This window comes from Lissotriton helveticus, chromosome 10 (assembly GCF_964261635.1).
Source record: "Lissotriton helveticus chromosome 10, aLisHel1.1, whole genome shotgun sequence".
NCBI lineage: Eukaryota > Metazoa > Chordata > Amphibia > Caudata > Salamandridae > Lissotriton > Lissotriton helveticus.
The window spans coordinates 88,342,320-88,368,460 of NC_136071.1; the positions used below are offsets into that span (position 1 = coordinate 88,342,320).

Genomic DNA, 26,141 nt, shown 5'->3' on the forward strand with positions numbered 1-26,141 from the left:
TGGAGAGGTGGTAATCATATATATATATATATCAGTATCAAAAGAACCACCACTCCCGTTACAGAAGGTGAGAGGCCACAACAGGGGTCAGCAGGGAAAGCTTTAATTGGAAACAGCATAGGCATGATGCATTTCGGCGTTTGTAGCCTTCGTCGGATGCCGCTGTATGTCTGCTAGTGTCTCCACCCACGCCATAAGTATCCTATGTTCGCAGAGGTAGGAGGTTCAAAGTTCAACCCCCTGGTCACATGTCCGCGCTGCCACTGCTCCCAAGTAAGACTCCAGTTCCCAGAATGCAGTATATTGAGGGCTGTGGGTGCAGTGAACAGAGATAGTAGGGATAGGCGCGTTGTGGATGGAAATCACAATAGTCAGGCAGCAGTGAAGATGTTCAGCCTCCCTGGGTCCCCTAACTCCCAACCTGCGTCACCGATGGTACAGCCGGGCCATGAGTCGCGATGCCGGTGTGCAAAACGGCTCTTCATGAAGTCACGAGCTGCTGCTAGCAGGGTCCCTGGCGTTATCGGCAGCGTAGGCGGGCAGGAGATGGTCCAATTCCTTGGATAATTATATGAAGCTGGAACAGCTGGTGCCAGAGTCTCCTGCCACAGTGCGGGAGCCGGGCCTCTGACGCGCCACTGGCAGGCGCGTGAGATATGAAGTATCAAAAGAACCACCACTCCCGTTACAGAAGGTGAGAGGCCACAACAGGGGTCAGCAGGGAAAGCTTTAATTGGAAACAGCATAGGCATGATGCATTTCGGCGTTTGTAGCCTTCGTCGGATGCCGCTGTATGTCTGCTAGTTTCTCCACCCACGCCTTAAGTATCCTATGTTCGCAGAGGTAGGAGGTTCAAAGTTCAACCCCCTGGTCACATGTCCGCGCTGCCACTGCTCCCAAGTAAGACTCCAGTTCCCAGAATGCAGTATATTGAGGGCTGTGGGTGCAGTGAACAGAGCTAGTAGGGATAGGCGCGTTGTGGATGGAAATCACAATAGTCAGGCAGCAGTGAAGATGTTCAGCCTCCCTGGGTCCCCTAACTCCCAACCTGCGTCACCGATGGTACAGCCGGGCCATGAGTCGCGATGCCGGTGTGCAAAACGGCTCCTCATGAAGTCACGAGCTGCTGCTAGCAGGGTCCCTGGCGTTATCGGCAGCGTAGGCGGGCAGGAGATGGTCCAATTCCTTGGATAATTATATGAAGCTGGAACAGCTGGTGCCAGAGTCTCCTGCCACAGTGCGGGAGCCGGGCCTCTGACGCGCCACTGGCAGGCGCGTGAGATATGAAGTATCAAAAGAACCACCACTCCCGTTACAGAAGGTGAGAGGCCACAACAGGGGTCAGCAGGGAAAGCTTTAATTGGAAACAGCATAGGCATGATGCATTTCGGCGTTTGTAGCCTTCGTCGGATGCCGCTGTATGTCTGCTAGTGTCTCCACCCACGCCTATATATATATATATGAAAACACTTGGATTGAATGTGTCGCAAGACATTTGAAGTTAATTTTTCGTTGAATTCATTGCCTCTTCTGCAAATGTCATATCTGTTCTCCTTTTTTCTGTAGTTTTTGTCTGGATCTGCCTTTTGGAGTTACTGGACCGTGTGTGCTTGATTTTCCTTCAATCTCTCTCTTGGACAGATCAGCGACTTGCTCCCAAGAACCTGAAGCCATCTTTCCTGGGAGTTTGGGATGCCATTGGCTTTCTCCTCTTTTGGAACGGATTCTTAAAGGCACTGGTCAGCTTTCATTTCTATGTGCATGCAGGTTGACACTGTGGCAACCATAAAGGCTGTCAATACCTCTGGCAATCAACACCAACCAGGAAAGCGATTACTGCATCCAGCCCGTGACACCAAATGTTGAAGAGAAGGGTGGAGCTCCCCTATTTGTAGTGACACTGTCTGACTTCTGAGGTACTATTGTTTGAGGAACATAACTTTCACATTATTTGTGATATAAGTACTGAACATACGAAAATATTAAAAATATTTTACATAATAAGAAAGCTTTCTTTAAAAAAAATATACACACTATAGAAGAATGGCACATTTTGAATGCCAGATATCAAAGGAGGCATCAAAGCATGCCAAGGCAATGATGACGAGTTCCTCAACGTGCATGAAATATTTTTTTTTAAAAATGAAAAGCTAGGTTCTGTTCTACAATTGAGACCAAGCATTGACTGAGCTGCCAAAGAGCTGTCGAGGATCCAGTTATGGCAATGGCAGGAGAGGAAGCTGTAATGCAGCCCTGGAGAGTACTGCCAGAGATAGGAGCTATGGCTGTTTGAATAAGCCTCCGGGGCCTGCAAGCGCCTGGATACCCTTTCGGGTTAATAGCTGCGCTTTATAAATCCTGATTGAGTGAGTAGGGAGGGACTGGCAAGAGTTGAGATTTGTTTTTTTTAAACAAACTTTTTTTTCTCGATATTTACAGCTGTGCATATGCAAATTCTCTTGGCATGTGTAGCAGTACAGGCGGCACATCACTGAGCGATGTCTGACACAACAGTAGTAACAGTTGTGCCCTTTTAAAACCAGTGAACTATACGAGAGGCCTTTCAAACCAGTACTTTAAATGGGCCGGTATTCACCGGTACTGAGTACCGGCACTTCTAAATTTTCGGCGCTAAGTACCGGAATTTCTCTTTGTCCAAAGAGAGTACCGGTACTCATGGGCTTTAACCTCTTGAGCGCTCATGACGAGGTCAGCTCGTCATGAGCCACGGCGCTCCGGTGCTCATGACGAGCTGAGTTCGTCATGACCGCGCCCGTTACTTGGAACGCTCGCATGCTGGGCTGATTCCCCTGCTGTGCTGAACGTTCCATTGGAACAGGCGCGGTCATGACGAGCTCAGCTCGTCATGAGCACCGGAGCGCCGTGGCTCATGACGAGCTGACCTCGTATGAGCATGGGGGCGCTGTAAGCACCCCAACCCCCCAGCACAGCGGGGGAATCCGGGCGGCGGCGAAGGGGTTAAGCAAAGCTCATTGATATTGACATTCACAAAAAAAGAGCAATGCAGCTGACAAGGAGTGGGTCCGTTTTCCTGAAGCACTCTAATCGAGTCCTAATCTCTCCCCTTCAATGTGCTATTAGAGCCCCGGCCGCCCGTAGGCATTCAGAGTTGGCAGGAAGTTTGGGATGGGCCAGACTCACACTGTGATGCCTGAGGCAGTGTCCAATTCAGGTAGTGATGACCGTCAGATAATCTGCTAAGTGGCACCGCTGTCTCGAGAGCCCTGCTTGTTGTGCCTTTTAAAGACACGCAGCACCTGCTCTCGGACTCACGCTGTGTGGGAAACAAACTTCAGGGATCCCCGACGACAGGGGCTAAAAGGCAGGAAGTGTCGAGGTCAGGAGGTGACAGGCCCAACACCAGCCTCCTCCTGTAATTATCTAACTAGGCACAGGATATATTTTACTGACCCCACAGCGCACAACACAAACGGTGCGAGCACCACAGCGGCAGGATTTACTTGCTGCTACCAAACTGCACATAACTGGCGCAAACCCGTCCCGCCTTTGAGTGCCATGTCTCGGCTGTGCAGCCATTGGTCGAATCATTGCAGCCACTCTCCTGACGTGCGCACGTGATCCAAAATGCTGAGGGTGAATGTATCTCTGCAGCTGAGCCAGCCCCCATCCGCAAGCAGTGCGGACTGGCGTAGACAGCGGCTTTGCTCAGAGTGCTAATTATAATACTGCAGTCCTCCAGCCTTACATCTAAGTACAAGAGGCGCAATATGCATGATAATTATTTTTAATGCAGCAGTGCAGGGACTTGCCTTGAAATGGGTTAGGCTAACGCATGATGCGTAACACTTGGCAGGACTGCACTCAGGCTCTGTGTAGTCCATAGCACTGTAGGTGTGAGAACAGGGCCTGCTAACAGGCATATCTCGTGACTCTCAGGAAATCTAAGAGAAGTCTTCCTGCTGGCATATCAAAGTAGGGCAGCACTTGTTTGAATTCAGAGTGAGGAGAAAAGTGGTGATAGTGATGCTTGTAGCACAGCACGTGGGAATCAAGGTGTAGTAATGTGTGCAGCAGCGAATGTAAGCCTTTCTATAACATGTACTGAACCTCCTGTCTGTCTGCGTGCACGAGTGCTTCTATGTTATGTTATACTATGTTATGTCACTGTGCATGAGTGAGTGTTGGCTGCAGTGTCCGGCAAGGCAGATATATAGTTGCAAGCCTGATAAGCCCTGCATTACCACACTTTGCACTTGAAGCGGAGGTGGAAGGGTGCGCTTGTAGCACCCGTAGGACTGCCAATAGCCCCGCCCACTAACACTGCCCCAAGCCTCGCCCCCTAACCCCACCCCAAGCCCCCCCCCCTAGTTAACATCTCAATTTGTTGAGTACCTGCACTTATTTTGTTCCATTTAAAGCACTGAACTAAACAATGATCCTGACCCAGTGAAGCATTTGTGAGCATTTTACATTTGGTTGCAGTCGATGCCTGCACAGCGTTGGAAGTGTGCATCGTCTCATCTTCGTTAACTGCGCTTATGTGTATGGGTAAAGCGTGAGTGAGTCGTTCATGCCCGCTGGTTGGGCAGTGGGGGGAGTGACCGAACCGGTGATTGTTCAGGGGTGGAAAAAAACAGTGAGATGGTTATGTTATGTGTCCATCAAGTCGTACGGGAGTCACCCGCCGGATCCTCCTGAAAGGCTGCGACTAATTCATCTCATACCGCTGTAATCGAGCATTTCCTTAGGCCATGCGCTTCCCCGTGGCGGAGCACCACTGACTCTGTCGAGGCCCAGGGCAGCAGCATGCTCTGCCATCGCAACCCACTGGGCAGTGTGGGTGGGATTTCCAGTGCATGGCAATCGCTCTTCGGGCTATCAGTAAGGCGAACCTATAAAGTGGTTAAAAGCTCCCCCTGGTCCATGGCATCTGTACAGTCCCAGGATACAACATACCACACAATTCAGGTCCTGCCGACCAGTGACACACAAGGGCTAGTCATATCCCGTTTCAACATGATCAGGTTTGTGGGCAGTCCCGGAACATGTGTATCATCTGTGCCACAGGAGCGGCACACCTGGGGTATGCGGGTGAGCCTGTGGAATACATTTTGTGTAGTTTTGCAGGTGTAGGGTGAGTCTTATGTAATATGTTATGCTGTATGTACTAAAAGTGTGTATTGTGTGAGACCTTTCGTGGATAGGCAGTCCCTTTGCTCCACTTTTTTCAGGTTAAATGACGACCAAAGTCCTGTTCCCATTTCTGGCTTAGTGGCGGCAACGGGTCATGATTTGTGTGCGCTACCGTCTTAGCAAGCCAGGAGATCAGTCGCTGGTCCAACTCCATTGGGTTAAGAATTTGCAGCAGGGGGTGGGTTACCAGACCGGAATGAGATTGTCACTCCTCACAGTTGCTCTACCTGCACCAGTAAGAGTCTGTGCACTAGGAATTGACTCACTGGTAGGCCCATCTGCTCAGTGAGGTGGTCAAATAGTATGAGTGCACCTCCTGAAATAAGTCTGCTTAGTGAGGTGGTCAAATAGTGTGAGTGCACCTCCTGAAATAAGTCTGCTCAGTGAGGTGGTCAAATAGTATCAATCAATCATGCCATTTGTATAGCGCACTACTCACCCGGGAGGGTCTCAAGGCGCTTGGGGGGAGGGGTATGCTACTGCTCGAACAGCCAGGTCTTGAGTTGTTTCCTGAAGGCTAGATGGTCCTGGGTCAGCTGAAGGTGGATGGAGAGGGAGTTCCAAGTCTTGGCAGCCAGGTAAGAGAAGGATCTTCCTCCGGCGGTGGCTCTTCGGATGCGTGGTACGGCTGCGAGGGCGAGGCTGGTGGACCGTAGCTGGCGGGTGGGCGTGTAGAAGGTCAGGCGGTCGTTGAGGTACTTGGGGTCCAGGTCGTGGAGAGACTTGTGTGCGTGGGTGAGGAGCCAGAACGTGATGCTCTTGTTGACGGGGAGCCAGTGCAGGTTCCTCAGGTGGCTGGAGATGTGGCTGCGTCGGGGCACATCCAGGATGAGTCGGGCGGAGGCGTTCTGGATGCGCTGGAGTCTTTTCTGTAGCTTGGCTGTGGTTCCGGCGTAGAGGGCGTTTCCGTAGTCCAGTCGGCTGGTGACGAGTGCCTGGGTGACAGTCTTCCTGATCTCGGTCGGGATCCAGCGGAAGATCTTGCGAAGCATACGCAGGGTGTTGAAGCACGATGAGGAGACGGCGTTGACTTGTCTGGTCATCGAGAGGGAGGGGTCCAGGATGAAGCCCAGGTTGCGTGCGTGGTCGGTTGGCTTGGGTGCGGTGCCCAGGGCTGGGGGCCACCAGAAGTCGTCCCAGGAGGAGGGCGAAGATCCCAGGATGAGGACTTCCGTCTTGTCCGAGTTCAGTTTCAGGCAGCTGTCCTTCATCCACTCAGCGACGTCTTTCATCCCTTCGTGTAGGCAGGTTCTGGCGGTGTCGGGGTCTCTGGTGAGGGAGAGGATCAGCTGGGTGTCGTCGGCGTAAGAGATGATGTTGAGGTTGTGCTGGCGTGCGATGGCTGCGAGAGGTTTCATGTAGATGTTAAAGAGGGTGGGGCTGAGTGAAGATCCTTGCGGGACGCCGCAGATGACTTCGGTGGCCTCGGAGCGCAACGGGGGGAGGCGGACTCTTTGTGTTCTTCCGGCGAGGAACGAGATGATCCACTCCAGTGCCTTCTCTTGGATACCGATGTTGCTGAGGCGCTGGACTAGGGTGCGGTGGCAGACCGTGTCGAACGCAGCGGAGAGGTCCAGGAGGATGAGGGCCACTGTTTCCCCCTTGTCGAGCAGGGTCCGGATGTCGTCGGTGGCTGCGATGAGGGCGGTCTCGGTGCTGTGGTTGGCTCTGAAGCCGGACTGCGAGGGGTCGAGGGATCCGTTCGTCTCGAGGAAGGCGGTCAGCTGTCTGTTGACGATCTTCTCGATGACTTTAGCAGGAAAAGGGAGGAGCGAGATGGGGCGGAAGTTTTTGAGATCGGTGGGGTCTGCTGTAGGTTTCTTCCAGAGGGCGCTGATCTCGGCGTGCTTCCAGCTCTCCGGGAAGGTGGCGGTGTTGAAGGAGGCGTTGATGATGTTCCGGAGTTGGGGTGCGATGGTGGAGTCGGCCTTGTTGAAGACGTGGTGTGGGCAGGGGTCGGTCGGTGATCCGGAGTGGATGGTGTTCATCGTGCGGGCTGTGTCTTCGGTGGTCACCGTGGTCCAGGTGCGAAGGGTGGCGGTGGGGGGCGTTGGTTTGACGGTTGGGTGCGTGGGTGGGGCGCCGAAGCTGTTGTGGATGTCGGCGATCTTGCGGTGGAAAAACGAGGCGAGGGAGTCGCAGAGGTCTTGTGACGGAGTGATGTCGTTGGTGCCGGTGCTGGGGTTGGAGAACTCCTTGACGATAGTGAAGAGCTCTTTGCTGTCGTGGGCGTTGTTGTCCAGTCGTTCCTTCAGGGATTTCTTCTTGGTGGTGCGGATGAGCTGGTGGTGCTTGCGGGTAGCGTGTTTGAGGGCGGTCATGTTGTCGGTGGTCCGGTCGAGGAGCCAGGCTTTCTCGAGGCTGCGGCAGGTCTTCTTGGAGTCCTTGAGGTCGTCGGTGAACCAGGATGCCTTCTTGCTTCTGGGTCTGCTGGGAGGGTTCTTTAGTGGCGCGAGGTCGTCGGCGCAGGCGGTCAGCCACTGTGTGAAGTTGCGGGCTGCTTCGTTGGAGTCCGTTGTGTTGGCGGGTGGGCTCTGGCTGAGGGAGGTGGTGAGCTGGTCTGCGGTGATCTTGCTCCAATTCCTGTGAGGTACCTGTTGCGGGTGGTGGTGGGTCATGGATCTTTTGAAGCTGAAGTGGACGCAGCTGTGGTCGGTCCAGTGGAGTCCGGTGGCGTGGCTGAAGGTGATGTACTTGCTGGAAGAGAAGACGGGATCAAGCGTGTGGCCGGCGTAGTGGGTGGGGGTGTTGACCAGTTGCTTGAGTCCGAGGTTGGCGAGGTTTTCCAGCGGGGCGGTGGTGTTGCGGTCCTTGTTGTTCTCCAGGTGGAAGTTGAGGTCCCCGAGGAGGATGTAGTCAGTGGAGGGGAGGGCGTGCGGGCTGATGAAGTCTGTGATGTCTTCGCTGAATTGTGTGCGTGGTCCCGGGGGTCTGTAGACGAGGGTGCCTCTGAGGGTCGTCTTAGGGTCGGTGTGAATCTGGAGGTGGAGATGTTCGGCTGCGGCGAAGGAGTCGTTGGCGTCGGTCGTGATGCGGATGGTGTTCCTGTGGACGATGGCGATGCTACCTCCAGTCTGGTTGATGCGGTCCCTCCTGATGATCTTGTACCCGTCCGGGATGGCGATGGCGATGTCGGGTGCAGAGGAGGCGTTCATCCAGGTTTCCGTGAGGAAGGCGACGTCCGGTGATGTAGCGTCGAGGAGGTTCCAGAGTTCCACGGCGTGTCTGTGGACAGAGCGGGTGTTGATCAGGATGCACTTGAGGTGGTTGCTGCTGGTGTTTGTCTTGACGGGTGCGGGGCAGGTTCAGAGGCAGGTGAACTTGCAGGTGCAGCAGGTGACTGGACTTATGAGTGCACCTCCTGAAATAAGTCTGCTCAGTGAGGTGGTCAAATAGTATGAGTGCACCTCCTGAAATAAGTCTGCTCAGTGAGGTGGTCAAATAGTATGAGTGCACCTCCTGAAATACGTCTGCTCAATGAGGTGGTCAAATAGTATGAGTGCACCTCCTGAAATAAGTCTGCTCAGTGAGGTGGTCAAATAGTATGAGTGCACCTCCTGAAATAAGTCTGCTCAGTGAGGTGGTCAAATAGTATGAGTGCACCTCCTGAAATATGTCTGCTCAGTGAGGTGGTCAAATAGTATGAGTGCACCTCCTGAAATAAGTCTGCTCAGTGAGGTGGTCAAATAGTATGAGTGCACCTCCTGAAATAAGTCTGCTCAGTGAGGTGGTCAAATAGTATGAGTGCACCTCCTGAAATAAGTCTGCTCAGTGAGGTGGTCAAATAGTATGAGTGCACCTCCTGAAATAAGTTTCCCAATGTCCCTACACCCTCTAATTTCCAATGCTCAATTTCCTTCCGAACTGCCACCAGTCTGAATACGCTCATTTATTTATTTTTAAATAATTTTTTATTGGCATTTTTGTAAGTACAGTACAATAGTAGCAATTTCTATTTGAACATATATTTAATCAATTATACATCTTGTCATGGAGTAGAATTACATCACAGTATATGCCCCACTGAACAGTTCTGTAAGTGGCGGTGTTGATACGGATAGATGGGTGAGGCGAGTACTGTGTCCATGTAAGGTAGGCTATGAGCTATACTGGGAGTCAGGCGTCCACTCTCATTGCCAGCCCTACATTGTAATTAGTGCTATGTGCCAGCTAATGATTTAAACTGGAGAAACTGGGGAGATATAACTGGGGTACATTGTGTCTCATATTATGCCACGCGGTAGGGGCCGTCAAACTATTGCCTTCTGGCTAGGTCTCGGGTTGTGCATGCGCAGAGGGGGGGTGGAATGGCAGGTTGCGTGAAGGGTGATGTGCATATTGTCCATTCTTGGCCGCTAGCCTAGACCCACCCAACGTCTATTCCACCAGTATGAATACGCTCATGGAGCGCAGAGGAATTTCTGGCACATATGGGGAATAGATGTGATCCTGGGAGGAACATCTCCTGTACTGCCTCCTGTGCCCCGGCACCCCTGTCTTTGAACGTCCTGCAGATTGGATCCAGCTAGCCAACGGGTGGGCCATTGAAGTTGCGTCGCTAGGTAATAATTTTCGAACACTGCTCTCCCCCACCGCTCCCCTCCTCTCTGTCGGTAGCGGGGCAAGGGGTGAGACAGTATTATTTGAATCCCTGGCATGGAGCAGCAGAGGGTACTAGCATTCTACTTCTAGCTCCGTGCACTGGAATAGATGGTTCTTGCATCTAGGTCATTTCTGCCCGGGGTTTACTAGGTTTTTCTTCTTCCGGCTACCTGTAACTACAGTATTATAAGCCAAAGGTAAAGTTCCTTCAAACATTACACACTTCAGCTATGTAATGCATATAATAATATATACATGAGGTATTTTGTACAGGCCAACTAAGCTCTATGGTGCAGAGGTCTTTACAGAAATCATGTATATAGTAAGAAAAGTTTCTGAGATACAGGTGTTGAATCTACAGCACTTCCTGGCCGAGCCAAAGTTACAGAAAAAGGATGTGTAGTGAAAGAGTGTAAACATATTAGTAGCATAGAACCAGGAGCACGGAACAGTTAATTGTTTATATATTTACACGTCATGAAACATTTACATCACACAATCGCATATATTTACAGTTTTTGATACGAAGAGATGAAGAAATGTTCCCAGTCACACATCATTTTCATAAAATACAAAGGCTGCGTTTTGATTATGTGTGGAGAAAGTTGTGTATATTTTTCTTTGTGCAATATGTGCAATTCTCTCAAAACTAGTAAAACAACAAGAAGTACGCATTGTTGGATGTAAGGGTTACTTCCACAACAAAATCAAGACTTTCACAAACAATTTATACCCAAGCGTTGTTGAGCTAAGTCACTAAAGAGGAATAACTAAGAAGGAATGCACTCAAAATGCCTGCAAGTTACTAGAGAGACAGGGGTTCACAGTACTTGGGGGGAAAAAGCTAAGCTTTATCTGGGAATGCACTTGTTTCAAAAACGGTTGTGTAAGTTAGTGATGAAAACTAAACAAGTGTGCAGGCATAAGGTAATGCTTTTTTAAAGTATTGGGGGACATAAATATATGAGTACATGTGACTTAATCCAGAAGAAAGATTTTATTACCTTTTCATCCCCTTCCTCCTCCTTCACCTTATTTCATGAGGTTCTTCCCCTGAGAACACCCTCAGTTACTATTTTATCAAACTGTTGTTTATGTCTATGCCAAAGACTTGCCGCCCTATAAATAGTAACACCTCCCAAAGAACTTCCTGTTTTTCCTTGTGTCATCCATAGACCACAACCATCCCTTTAACCCCTTCCATGCTGCCCTCGGCCATTGACCGACGGCTGCACTACCTCGCTGGTGCTGCCGTCGGCAAATGGCCGACACGGCCCCGCCCGTTTTGCGGAAGTGCCGCACTTCCGCAAAATCGGCGGCGCAGCCGAGGGGTTAACAAGAAAATTGTTTGGGCATTTTCTTATTATCCGAAAGTGTGGTGTCCTCTCTATTTTTATTTATCGTTATTCCTGCTTTTTAGGTCGAGCATTCGAGACCTCTTGCCTATACTTTAGAATATACTTATATGTGTATGTACTTTGTGGGCTCTGGATATTAGCCCTAGGACTTGTCTGCTTCCACATAGGGACTTTTTTTCTGTTCAACTGCCTCTATTTGACTTTCTTGATGGAAAACGACCAGCAGAGGTCAGTAAAATACCAGAATCACTTTAGCATTCTCTAGATTCCAGTCCATACAAATTGTCTTCCATGAGCATCCGTAGACAATAATATTTTTTTCAAATCTTGGATTTTCAGTGATATGACCACTGAAGGCCCTCTTTCTATATTAAAAACAAAGCTTTGGACTATACCTTTTCCAGCTGAAATGCAATATTTGTATCCATGTGTTCCCATACCTGGTGTGTCACGTAGTTAGGTGCTTACTTTCCCTCCATGTTAAGGAACAGTAGATGTTTCAGCACCCAGGCTAACGTGCTGCACAGCTAAATACAAATAAGGTCCCAAAGGCCAGACAGATTGCATTGCAAATGCTTGTTATGTATTGGCAGAACTAGGCATGCTCGCTGTCTTTTGTTGGTGAAATGTTGGACTAATGACCGAAAGTAGCAGGACGATGTTGTAAATTGCTCGTGGAATCCTGATCTGTGGTGCCCAGGGCCAAGCCTACACTCAGTATATTTTAGTAAGACGATCTTGGAGGCGTTTGGATATCACCTACTACCCGCATGTGGGGTGCTGAAGTGTTTATAGCCACAGGGTTGGCACTCTACGAAGAGTGAACAAAACATAATTTTTTTGCACCATATTAAATACATCAGCGTAACTCAGATATGTGCGTTTAAAGCGATAAGGCGTGTCACTAACATTCAGTCCAGTGGCCCACTCACTTACCCACAACTGTAAGGACCTCATTGCTGATTTCTGCCTTGATGTGTAGCCGACCCCGGCGTTCCGTGTGGTCGGTCCCACAAAGGCTCGGCACGTTCATCACGCAGCGATTGTGAACATTCATCATGCAATCTGAAAATAAAAAGAGAGGGTGGGGTAAGCAGGGGTCCTCCAGGACGTGCGCTCTATTCCCATTTGAAAAGGTGCAATGTAGGGGTAGAGGTGGGCAAGACAACAAATTAACAGGGAGAGCCGAGCCTAAGGGTTGGCTCTGGCTTCAAGAGCCGTGCGTAGGCCAAGCCCTGAAAATAGTCGGTACGTAAATTATGCAACAAACCGTGTAAAAATATGAAAAATCTCTTCGAGAATCAAAAAGGTGTGCATCTTTAACAAATGGAATGAAGTGTTTCACCTTAGAAAATCAGATCATTATTAAAAGTGATAGATTTCAAACATGAACTTGGAACCATTCCTGCTCCTCAGCCCGGATGACAATGCCATTAGTGAATTAAGAGGCAAGTCAGTTGTCATATGCACCCTATATGTGCACTAGTTTCTTTTTACAGATGGTGCAAAATTATAGTCTGTTAACCCCTTCGCTGCTGCTGTCGGACGTTGGACGTCGCGCGAGCTACCTCCCTGGTGCTGCGCACGTCCAACGACCGACGCGGCCGCACCCATTTCTTCGAACGTTCAGCACTGGCGCTGAACGTTCGAAGTAGCAAACGGGTTAAATCAAACACAAGAGATCTTTTACATTGAACATTCTTACCACAATTGTTTTACGGTGGTGTCATATGTGTAAATGAAGGGTAAGGAGGCACGGTGAAATGAAATATTTGCCTAGGATCACACAGTCTGGTCAAGTGTGGAAGACAGAATTGATCCCAGTTTTTGTAGTTTCACAATAAGCATTTCAGCCACTAGCGCGGGTATCTCTTCCTTTTTTAACATCAAAGGTTTATGCTTTGTTTTTAATTCTTGGTGCATGAGGGTAAAGCCTGGGTGACGGGGAGAAGTCACATGGAAGCTCTGCTGGTTTTGGGCTCGAGTGACCAAGATGGCACCAAGCTGAGTCATAAGCAGGTGGCTTCTGTGGCTGGTCCACCTCTAGGTGTGAACACCACCACTCACTTGTCAGACTTCTACAGTGGACCAGGGCGGGAGGGTGAGACGTGTGCTCTGCTAGTAGCAATAACATAACATCAGTGGCGTAACATAGGCCCCTGCATCCGCATCGGTGAGGGGGTCCTGAGCTCCCTGTCCTGAGAGCTCCTGGTTGAGTCTGGAGGAGGGCCTCTCTATGTACCTTGCAGGGGGGGCCCTCAAGTTTTGTAACACCACTGCATAACACAGCATAACATAACATACCATACCACACCATACTATACCATAGCATAACACAGGACCTGAAAACAATCAGGGTCAATTATTTTATATTTATAAGCTTACAACAGGTGCAAGAAATACCCCAGTTCAATTAACTTTGGCACAGGGATATTGATCAATTATGCCCTTTGTGGTAAATTATTGGAAAGAATTGAGGAAATAGTTTTAACCCTTATGCACCATTTTGTAAGGGAAAATTCTAACTGTGTACGGAGGGTGCAGAGTTTTGCCTGCTCCGCGAAGTAGGCGGAGTAGGCAAACCTCCGCACACTCGTGGCGGAGCGGAGTTGGCCTCCCACCCACACTATTAACAATTTTGTGTACGTTTAAAAAAAAACGATTTAAAGACTAAGAAAACTCCTTACCTTATCTGCAGCATCCCCGGGCTGCCCTCTTCCTCCATCGAGACTTCTTCGTGAAAACTGCGCATGCAGGGGTGCCCATGGGAGGCACATAGCGGAGCTACGCGGAGTTTGTTTTCAACTCCGTGCCACTCCGCGTAGCCCCACTATGCCCACTACGCCCAGCCTTAGAAAATTCAAGCTGGTGATAAGTACCTTCCTAAAACCTAAGCAAGCAGGGTCAAAGCAAGGACCTGAGTGGATGGGGAGACCGATGGGAGATCAGTGAGCTGGGTATAAGAAAACTGACCCGGCCAGCTCATATTTTAATTAGGATTTCTTAAATCATGTTGTTGGATTCTAATATTTGTTGCATTGGGTTGTGAATTAAACTTTTTTTCTTTCCTTTCTGGCTCTCAAAGGTCTAGAAGTTTCCATTCCTTCCACCTCTTCAGGGCGGAAGAAAGAGATGAGGAGGAGTTGAGGAGTCTGGGCACTTCTCTTTCTTCTCTCGCTCTCCACATCCCTCCTTTTCGCTCTCTACAGTTTTTTCTTTCTTTATCCCTCGTGCTCTCTGTCTTTCCCTCCTATCCATCATCATGGTACAAACGGTGACTTATGATGGGAGAAGAGCTGTCACAAAAGTTAGGATACTTTTTACTTCATGACCACTAATTATGACCTATGTTTCCTGTAAGGTGGGCGCGTGAGCGCAAGCGCACCTGACTGCAGACGTGCAGGGCCACTGCTGGAGCGCACATGAAGAGAAAGACTTCCTGAGCTTTTCTCTTAAATCTCTCTTTTAACCCATGGTGATACCATTGTTCTGGGTCACGATATATTGGTTTCCATATTATATTTTATCTCAAATAGTGATTCCTGTTGCATTTATATTTTTTCCTCATCTGTATCACCTCTATGATATTCAAGTTTTTATATATTCTTGTAATCCTAATAAACTTATTGAACTAAAAAAAAGACTTCCTGAGCTTTTCAAATCATTAACGCTGAAGGAAGCTTTCACTTAGTGCTCTTCTATAGTTTTTCAGATGGGGCATCTGTAAGGCGAAAGATTTCAGAGCAGTGGCGTAGCTAGTCCTTTGAGCAACCGTGGCGGTCGCTGTGTTTGCCGCCCCGCAGCAGCTTTGATGGGAATCGGTGCTGGCAAGATTCGGCTGACGATTGCCGCCCCGCGACAGACGATTTGTAGAAACAACAAGTAAGTGCGGGAAGAGGCCGCTGCGACCAAAACTTGTGCCACCTAGAGCGGACTGACCCCCTCCTCACCCCCTTTGCTGCGCCACTGCCTCAGAGGCAGGCGGCTGTTACCAATGCCGTCTGCTATCCTACTGGTGTGAAGTGCATTCTTATGTAGATGTGCACTTAGACCTTCACGAGCCCTTTCTAATTCCACATGGCTTGTGCAGCTTTATGGCCAGAGCTGTTGGTGACTTTGAAGCTGATGAACCAAGTTCAAATCTCAGCAACATCCTGTGTTTATGGGCAGATCACTTTATCTTCCCAGGTTTACAAAAACAATGTAACTGGTGCTAATGTAAAATGTGCCAATGCCTTGCCCTAAATAAAAACAGCAGAAAAATGCACACCACAGTCAAATCAAAACATTAGCATAAGAGTAAAGACCAATAGATGCGCATTTAGTGGCTGATTTGAACAAAGTAAAACCTGCTAAAATCATAGCGTCACTGCTTAACTTGTGTGATCTTAGGCAAATATTGTATTTCATCAAAACTCCTTTTTCTTCATTGTTGCATATGAAAGCACTTTCAAATATGTAAGTTCAGAATACCAGTTGTACAAAAACCTATTGTTTGTGATTTAATAGACTATAATGTTGCTCTTTAACAATCTGGGCCACCTACAGGGTTTACATTAAAACTGCCTTGCCTATTCATTAGTGGTTTGTGTTTAAAAACTATGGGCCTCATTTACAATATTTTGACGCAGGTCAGCGCAGCAAGCTTTCCTGATGCACTGCCATGTGTCAAAAGAAAAGGGTATGAATGCACTGTATAGACAAGACAAGGCTCAATTCTGTCATTTTCCCTGCGCTGCGGCACAATGGGCTGCCAAGCGCCAACGCAGGCATCAATGTACCAAGGTGTCTGCATTGTAGGGGCCCCTTCCTGCACAAAAACAATTGTTAAATGGTAACAATTGTATTCGGTTAACTTAGCCTCTGCTCTCAGCCATTTTGCCTGCCAGCCCCATTTTGTGTTCCCACGGGGACTTTATAAGTTAGAAATTGTGTGTTCACTGAAAGGTGATCATACTGATAACGTTTGCGTGTCAGAGTAAGCAGCCCTGCCCTGCCGAAAGGCCTACGTGCACAGATGTCTAAACTGTTAGCCCACCAACGCATCTAACCTCCTTTGCCTAACTACAAAGATGACGTGGGTAGGGGTTTATCAAGATTCAACAGTTCAGCATGTAAGCATTGTGTAAAGAGTTGCGTAAGGGGTTATGTAAGGGGTTGTGTAAGCGTTATTTAAAAATGCTAAAGAGGGTCATGTAAAGTGTGATGTAACCATGACAAAGGGGTTTTTGTTGAAATCCTATGATACCCAAAATGTATAAAAGGCAGGTCTCAGACTGTTCCAGTTTGGTCCCTCTCAGGCACTTGTAGTGTCTGTATGACGGAGCCATCTCATGAGATACAATACAGTTGTGTTTATTCCCACAACAGTGTCTATCCTCATTTATTGACCCCGTAGACAGAAGGGTGTCCCTGCACCGGTGAGACCAATAAGAATCTCATTTCTACAATTGGTGCCGGCAACATGGGGCCCCATTGAAGGACACAGCTGGACCAGAAGGAGGTTGATTCGACAGGACAGAAACACGAAGGGGTGCCCCGCAGATTGAGACTTGCTCTCGCGGCCAAAGTGATTTTCAGCTTATCGACCTGACCTTTGTGGAGGCTGTGTTTCTCAACTGGGGCTTTTCGGTTGCCATTTTGGAGGTGATCTATTGATCTGAGGATCGACAGGAGAGAGCTGGAGTACTGCGATCAGGTAGGATTGAATTGGTTGTCTTTTTGGGTTTTTGTTTGAAAAAGTAATTTGCAAATGCCTTTGACAGGTAATGTGAGATTTTTTTCTCATCTTTTGGTTTTGGTATAAGAGTCTCTAACGCTATAGCTAAGAAGTATTTGGTAAACACCTGTTTTGAGCACACTTCGTGCATTATGTTGTTGCTGCAGCAGGAAATATGTTTTAGAGGAAAGACAGCCAGCGCCTTTAGAAGGCACTTCGAATTATGAAATGTACATTAAATATAGCATTTCTTCCATACTGTTTAGTGCATTATGGAACAAATATACAAAGGCAGATGCTAGTTTACAGTGGCCACTTCATGGTACCTTTGTTTCAAATAAATTGCAATATATAGAGGAAAAACGTTTAAAAAAGAAAAGTATGTTTGATGCTTTAGGATTATGGAAACAATATATTAAACAGAAACAAATTAAAGAAGAAAAGGATAGTAAGAAAGCTAAAGATTAGACTATTGTGCAGAAGATTAAAGAGCTCCAATTAAAAATGTAAGAAGAAAGTGTAGAGAGTGATGAGAGACTATTTAAACTTCAATTGCAGAAAGCATATGTGACTATGGACGAAGTCGGACTTAACGGTTTGGAAGAGGAAGAATTAGAAGAAATGCTTTGTAGACCAGCCCCGCCCCCTTATGCTTCCTTATGCGCCAAATCCCGTTGGAAATAATGAAGTGCAGACTGCGCCTCCCCAGTTACCTCCAATAGTTCAAATGTATCCTCTATTGCTCTGCTCCTACCCGATTATTTGATAGAAAGACTGTAGTTTGTACACCCCCAACTCGTAAACGATGTCATAGATCTATCCTTACGGAAGAGGACAAAGTGGTATTATTGGTTAGGGCTTTTGAATGGGTCCGGGATGACAATATATGATTGGACAAGGTTTTTACGACTTTGACACAATATCCACAAATGACTCAGCAGTTTGTTGTAGGGGAAATGGTTAATGCACTAATAGAGGACTAATATGAATGAGGAAGCTCCTCGATAATTAATTAGGATATGTAAAAGACAAATGAAGGAGCGCTGACCGCTGCTCCCCTAGAAGTAGCGGTAGAAGATTTATTTACTCAAAAAAGAAAACTTAAGAGGCTCATGTCGGCCTCGACTAAAGCTTTCCCTATGTGAAAAGTGACCCCTGTGTTTCAAGCAGCCGTAGGTGATGGTCAGGGTCTTAACATGGCTGGGTTCAAGTTCCAATGGATTCATTCCCCTTGGAAGCGATCAGAAAATACATTGGCCCTTAAAACTTCTTTGCCTGACCCTAGGAAAAAACGTGCATTTTATGATGAATTGAATGCTGCAGTAACTTCTTGTGACTTTAGTTGATATTGATATGTTTTTCGGATTGATATTGCCCCCTGACCTTTGGCGTATGGTCCGCAAACAGGACCATGCGGCCTTTGGTGGTACTTGGCCCCATTTACAAGCGGCAGATATTGATAGAAAAGCGGGGCAGAAACCACCACAGATTATATTGGATTTACTGGGTCACATCATTACTTATTTGAAAGAGATAGTGCCACCAAAGAAAATATATTCGGCGAAATTGGTAGCCTGCAAACAAAGACAAGAGGAGTCTGTCCCTGACTTTTTTACAAGGTTTGAAACAACACTTCATGATTATAGTGGTCAAGTCACGACTTCTGAAACAGGTCAACATTTATTTGTAGACAAATTTGTAGCTAACTTGTTACCTGAAATTTCACAGATATTAAAGGTAGCTGAAATTACGTGAGTTTCCTCTGTCCCGCCAAAGATTTTGGATATGGCCCAGTATTATGAGAATCAAGTAAATCAAGAGAAGGAGAAGAAAGAGGGTAAAAATAAGGAATTGTCAACTAAAATGTTGTTGAACCAGGTTTATGGGCCACTGAGAGGTAGAGGTTGTGGAGTATTTAGAGCTGACCTCCCAAGGAGGAATATACAAGACTCTCAGGCATTTGGTCCGTTGGGTCGGAATCAATGTGCATATTGTAAACAGGATGGACATTGGCGATCTGAATGCCCATTGCTTCACGAACAAGATAGAGGTACAGAACGAGGAGTGCAAAGGGGTCCTCAACAGCGCCCCGGTCCTAGTAATAGACAGAATTATTTTGACAATCCTGCCCCGATGAAAGCCTATTTTGCAGATGATTTCTGTGTAGCCGATGCCACAGGTGTGCACTTTAATTAGGACAGCGTAGGACAAGGGGAGAAATTGGTTTCCATACCGATAGATCAGACAGGCCCATATGTTACTGCTAAAATATTGGGGACCTCGCAGAAATTTCTGGTGGATCCTGGGGCTACACGAAGTGCGCTTTCTGAAAAACTGATCCCTGGGACTACCTCGTCTGGCCATAATAACCTGTCCATAGGCTTTGCTGGAAAGCCTATTCTTAGTTCTGTGTAAAAACCCCTGGATCTTACTATTGGACCGTTTACTGTCCAGTCACCGTTCCTTCTTGCACCAAATTGTCCTGATAATTTTCTAGGTCTCGACTTACCAAACATTTCCATGCACGCATTTATTGTTCACCAATGTTGTATATGTTACGCTTGGTAAGCTAATACGTAATAGGCAGTATGTTATTGATGAGGTCTCACATGCATTGTCCACAGTCCCGCCTTCTGTGTGGGCGGAGGGTGATACTGATGTAGGCTTATTGTCTATTAAACCGGTGCATATTCAGGTTAAACAGAATACTGTCTTGCCCCGCATATCCCAGGAAGGCAAAAGTGCCTTAGTTCAGATTATATAGAAGATCTTATTGTAAAAGGAGTAATGTAAGAGACTGATAGCAATGTTTGTAACAGTCCTATCTTGCCTGTTTTGAAGCGTTTCATTTCTGAAGATAAAGAAAAAGTTTATCGTTTCATAATTGATTTGCGTGAAATTAATAAAATTGTTGTGCCACAGTTTCCCACAGTTCCAGATATTACTACTTTATTGACAATGATTCCAGCCACAGCTTCTGTTTTTTCGGTAATACATCTTAAAAAAGCGTTCTTTCCATTCCCATTGCACCCTCTAGTAGGTATTTGTTTGATTTCTCAATTAAAGGGCGATCATTCCAATTCTGTCGTGCTCCTCAGGGCTATACAGAAAGTCAGAGCATTTTTAGTCAGGCCCTTAAACGTCAACATGATACCTTGCAGTTACCCCATGGGACTTCATTGTTACAATACGTGGAGGATCTGCTTATAGCCACCACTGAACTTTGTATTGCGGCTACCTTACTCTTATTGACTCACCTTGCGAAATTAGGCCACAAAGTATCGAGAAATAAGTTGCAGTTTTGTCGACCAGAGGTTACCTATTTAGGTCACCTCTTGTCGAAGGAGGGAAGAACGCTGACCAAAGACAGAATTCAGGCTATCATACACACACCTATTCCTCAGACACAAAAGGATGTAAGGGCATTGATTGGCATGGCGTCCTATTGTCATCATTGGATCCCAAATTTTTCACTCATTATTAAACCTCTCCTTGCCCTCACAACAAAAGATACCTCATTTCCTTTGCCCTGGTCCTTTGAGTGTCAGGATGCATATCAGCAACTTCGAGTAGCGTTATGCTCTGCACCCGTATTGGGAACACCTGATTACACTAAACCATTTTCTCTTTATGTACACGAACGTAAAGGTTGCGCATTGTCTGTCCTAACAAAGCCACACGGGGACAAACAACACCCATGTGCATACTTTTCTGCAGTTTTGGACCCTGTGGCCAGGTCACTCCCTGGTTGTCTGTAAGCTGTGGCAGACAATCTGCAGTACTTGTACTGGACCACAAACTGACGGTTTTTGTTTCCCATTCAGTTGATGTTTTATTGAATCAAACTAAGACACAACATTTGGCGAGTGCTCGCCATACCGGGTACAAACTCACTTTATTAGCATCACACATAACTCTGAAACAATGTCTGACTCTAAATCCAGCCGCCTAGTTACCCTTGCCTTCTGAACAGTCTAGTGTTATACACGATTGTATTTTCACCACTGAAGAACAAACTAAAGGTTGAATGGACCTTACCGATACTCCTTTATCTGATGCCCAGGGTGAATTATATGTAGATGGGTCCTGCTTTAAGTTGCCTGATGGCTTTACGACTGCAGCTTACACTATCACTACGCTGCACACAATTGTGGAGACGGCTCGAATCCCCTATAAGTCCGCACAACCCGCCAAACTTATTGCACTCTTGAGAGCTTGTGAGCTTAGTCACGGACTGTCTGTAAAAATCTATACAGATAGCCATTACGGCTTTGAAGTTGCACATAACTTTGGACGCTTGTGGCAGGAAAGGGAGTTCCTGACGTCACACAGAACAAGGATCCAACATGGAGAATTAATTAAGAATTTATTAACTGCATTAACACTACTAAAGCAGGTGGCTATTGTTAAGTGTAGTGCACACCAGAAAGTGGTTGATGATGTGGGAAGAGGCAAAGCTTTCGCAAACAGTACTGCAAAAGAAACAGCATGTAGCCAACAAGAGAACATTTATGTAATGTACTCCTCTGCAGCAAAAATCTTTGATGTCAATAACGAAATCAGGGAGATTCAACAGATGGCAACAAAAGAGGAAAAAGAACAATGGGAAAGGATAGGAATATTGGATAGTGAAAATTGTTGGAGAAGAGGGATAGAGGGGAACAGGTGGAAATTGCCCAGTTCCTATGTACTACCGTTTGTCACTATGGCACATGGCCTAGCACATGATAGTGCAAAAAGTATAGTCACACAGTTAGAGCAAGTATGGGAGCATCTAGATACAAGGAAAACAGCTGAACATCTTGTTAAACACTGTATGATATGTTTGCAACACAACCCGGGAAAGGGAGTGGCTACCCCAAAAGCAGGGTTCTCTCCGCCTAGTGCGCCATTCGAAGTCCTGCAGATGGATTTCATAGAACTGGAAAGGTGCAATAACCTTAGGTATGCCTTGGTTATAGTATGTGCCTTTAGTAAGTGGGTGGAGGCGTATCCAACGAAAGATAATACTGCACTCAAGACAGCTAAGATCCTTTTGAAGGAGTATTTCCCCTGGTTCAGAATTTGTAACATTTTATGGATTGATAATGGACCTCATTTTATTGCACATGTTATAAAATTAATATTTGAAAGTCTGGGCATATGTCAAAAATGTCATGCTGCTAATCACCCACAATCTGCTGGTTTGGTGGAACGCTATAATGAGACTTTGAAACTTAAACTAGCTAAGGTGCTGGCCTCGACAGGGCTTAAATGGCCTGATGCTTTGCCATTAGCCCTTATGTCCACACGAGCAGTGGCCCATAGCAAGTCCGGCCTTACGCTGTATGAAGTGGTATTTGGAAGGCCAATGAATGTATGGGGTCCCCCACGTCCTAAGAAAATGAGAGAACTTGAGTACCCTATTTTGTTAGATTACATGAAGGAATTTACAGACAATCTCTCTTTGATTCATCAACAGATGCGAGATTCACTTCCTGACAATTCTGAAGGTCCTGGGCATTCATTACAACCCAGCGACTGGGTCCCAACAAAGAATTTCCAGCACTCGAAGAACTTGGAAGTTCGTTGGAAGGGGCCGGAACAAGTCCTCTTGGCGACACGAACAGCAGTCCGAGGTACGAACAGAAGGAATTGGGTCCACGGCTCGCACTGCAAGAAAGTGCCAGCCGATTTGACTCAAATTACAGAATCTGAGAACATAGGAATTGCACACAATATTCTCAGCAACAAAGAAAAGACAGATCATTATTTTACCACACCTAAAGAATTGCTTTTTACTGATCAAATGACAGCTGGAAGAGAGAGGTACAATCTGAGACCTTGTGTCATCCACTGAGCAAATATTTTGAAAAGAGATTGCGGCGAGCCTGGTCCGGTTAGTGGGCCTACTTGGCAGGAGACTCTGTTCTGCGGAAGCGGCTGAACTAGGTTTGGTGCGGTTTGTGGCCTGGATATCTTGAATCCGTGGAAGAACCCACATTTTTTGAACTACGAATTGACTTGTGGTAAAATCATCCGTCCTACAGTTTTGAATGGAGAGAATTCGAGGGGTTTTGGTGCAAAGAACCCCTGACACTATCCGAGTGCTTATTAATTTACTTTGCACAGGACTGGAAGTAGAGTCAGAACTTTCCACCTCTTGGCCCAGGAACCCGGTCAGAAGCAAGATTGCAATTGCTTGTCTTGGCCCGGAGCTTCAGTTCCCTAACTTTTTCCCCGACAGGATTTTATAGGGGACCCGGATTGCATCCTTTGAAAGAGGCAGTATATCTAACAATCCTTGAAGCCATAGGGGACAAACTAGTGGACGATTTTTCTTGAGTACTTGTTATATTGATTTCCTTTTTCATTGCTATCATTGAACTACAAGCCTTCAACAATTTTTTTCTTATTTCGTTTGGACTTTGTTGAGGGGAACAAGTGTTGTTTGATTTAAATATTAAATATTTCTTTAAAAATTCCCCATTTACTGATATATGCATTGGACACAAATTATAGACTCCTTTGAAAAAGAATAAATGAAAATTGATGTCTATTTATTTAGCAGCAAGTTTAATTAGTGTTATAGGAATTTATGTTATAGCTTAGTTTTTATATATAAAATATCCTGTGCACATGTATGTATCTCCAACACTCACACCGACTGAACATTACCATTTTACACGGTCACCGATAGATGAAAGGCATAGACTCTCTTACAAGAATAATTCATTTATTCGAATGTTACATTACACCCACAGCATTACTAATATTTCAAACTGTTTGGTTTGTGGATTGTTACCAGCACACCAGGGTGTAGGGGGAACTGCTCTTATTCCGCTCCAATTCTCTCACAATGGTTCTTGTTGAGCTTTAGTTTTCACTTTTGTGGGCTTCACAAATTAGGGGTGCTTCTAGTGCCGATGTAGAGGGTCTTAATAAAAAATTGAATAAAGTATGTTATCCAAACGATGATGGTGATTCGCAAGCAAAGGGAACGGAATGGGAAATGGAGGAATATGCTAGATGTACCTCTGGCACGAGATATGTCTTTGCAAGGACACGGACTAAATTAGAGAAAGGATTCTCCATTATAACAGTAACAGACACACGAGCTCCCCTATGTGTAAAAGGTTTCGGTCCCATTTTTGTAGGTAATAGTGATTGTAACACTGTATTAACTATAACAGGTCCGACCGACCCTTAGTAGTTTTCTAGCATCCCATAATACACATTTTATTTGCGGAAATAAGGGTTATTTCTTTCTACCTCCAGGATGGTCAGGGATATGTTATGTATCTTTTCTCCTCCCCTCTGTTTATTTTGCTCCAGCTTCTTATCATAAGACTGGACGATCGTCCCTCAATCCTTTATTAGCCAGGACCAAGAGAATGATCGATATTAAAGCAGTGGATCAGACTGATACCTCATTGCAAGAATATGTTGCCGTAAATTTGGGTATGCTTTTCTTTGTTGGGCCACCTCTCAGCAGTAGGAACATACGAAGACTCACTAGAGTAGTTGAAGCAGTAGTTAATCAGACTACGACAGCTCTTGGTAACATCACGGAAGAACTCCAGGTGGCAAGACTTGTACTTTTGCAGAACTGTATGGCTCTAGACGTAATTCTTGCAGACCATGGAGGTGAATGCCGAATTATCGGTACCAGTTGTTGTGTTTATATACAAGACAACGCACCTACCGTTTATTAGGCCATTTCTAAATTACAGAAGATAGTGGCTGAGATACACCAAGACACTGAAACATGGACCTGGTCTGGTTGGTTCTGGAACATTGTTATGTCATGGGGATGGAAATTACTTTTTTTTATTTTTATTAAACACTTTATTGTATTATAACAATGACAGGAGGAGCACCTCTTACATGGTCCACAGCACATTTTTCAAAAACATTTCAATTATCTTGACAGTGAAATGCTAAGCTTTATGGGGAGACAAATTGTACATAGCACGACAGGGCTTAGAACATGCGAAATTATACAGTCCCACTCCAACTCAAATCCACCTCTCATAGCTGGGCGACCAGAAAGTGGCACGTCACCACTGACATACAGTAGCACCATCTCATGATATCTCACCCATTCCCTCGTACGCATAAGACACTGTGAGGACAAGCCGGAATCATGCACGCCAAATCAGGAATGATATATTACTGAGTCATGTACTACTTGACTGTCCATTCCCGGGGGTCACCGTCCTCATTACTTTGTCTGACCCGACAAGTAGTATACAGTCCCCCAAAATTCTTAGATCTATTGCGGGGGGGGTAGGAGGTCACTATAGCATTCTGTTTGGGTAGAGCCATATAGCATGTCAGAAGCCCACTGTTTTAAGGTAGGAAGCGGGCCCCTTGACCAGCAGATAGCCACTCTACGTTTAGCCATCAAGAGGCCCATGTCAACCACCATGCGCACTCCCTTAGGCAGGGGCTTGGAGTAGCCCAGCAGCACAAGTGCAGGGTCAGGCGTGAGCGCCCACCCCATGATCTCTGGGAGTTCCAAAAATACCTGCTCCCAAAACTTAGCCACTCCAGGACAGAGCCAAGTCAAGTGTGGGAAATTACTTTTAATAGCAGTTTGTATAGTAGGCGCTATTCTAGGATGTTGTCTTTGTATTCAATGTATGCCTATTATGTGCCCCTTTTGTACTTCTTTATGCATCTCCTGTATCCATAAGAAAGTGGATATACGTGATGCTAATAAGCAGCTTATGCTTCAGCAACAAATAGATGCATTTATGAAAATAAATATAGAAAGCTTGAACGATGCAAACAGAGCACCTTCGATTGTTGCAGTATGATGTTGATTTTTAGATGTATTCGGTAATTGAAAAGTTTTTTATATATCTGAAATATACTCTTGATTGGGCAAAATGTGTTTAGCAGAGACTAAAAGGAGGGACTCTTAAACTGTAACAATTGTATTCTGGTAACTTAGCCTCTGCTCTCAGCCATTTTGCCTGCCAGCCGTATTTTGTGTTTCTACTGGGACTTTTTAAGTTAGACATTGTGTGTTCACTGAAGGCTGGTCAAACTGATAGTGTTCGCTTGTCAGAGTAAGCAGCCCTGCCCTGCGAAAGGCTTACGTGCACAGATGTCTAAACTGTTAGCCCACCAACGCCTCTGGCCTCCCTTGCCTATCTACAAAGATGACGTGGGTAGGGGTTTATCAGGATTCAACAGTTCAGCATGTAAGCATTGTGTAAAGGGTTGCGTAAGGGGTTGTGTAAGCATTATGTAAAAATGCTAAAGAGGGTTATGTAATGTGTGATGTAACCATGACAAAG

General features: G+C 46.4%; 1 protein-coding gene across 2 annotated transcripts in view; it reads right to left on the minus strand.

Annotated features, from left to right (window-relative positions):
- The window catches only part of PRKCB (protein kinase C beta), a 1,135,405-nt gene that overhangs the window by 532,868 nt on the left and 576,396 nt on the right, over positions 1-26,141 (minus strand). For both annotated transcript variants that reach the window (XM_078664821.1, XM_078664820.1), the window contains exon 5: positions 12,072-12,200. In XM_078664821.1, coding sequence (XP_078520947.1) covers positions 12,072-12,200 — 129 coding nt within the window. The remainder of the gene's footprint in view (positions 1-12,071; positions 12,201-26,141) is intronic.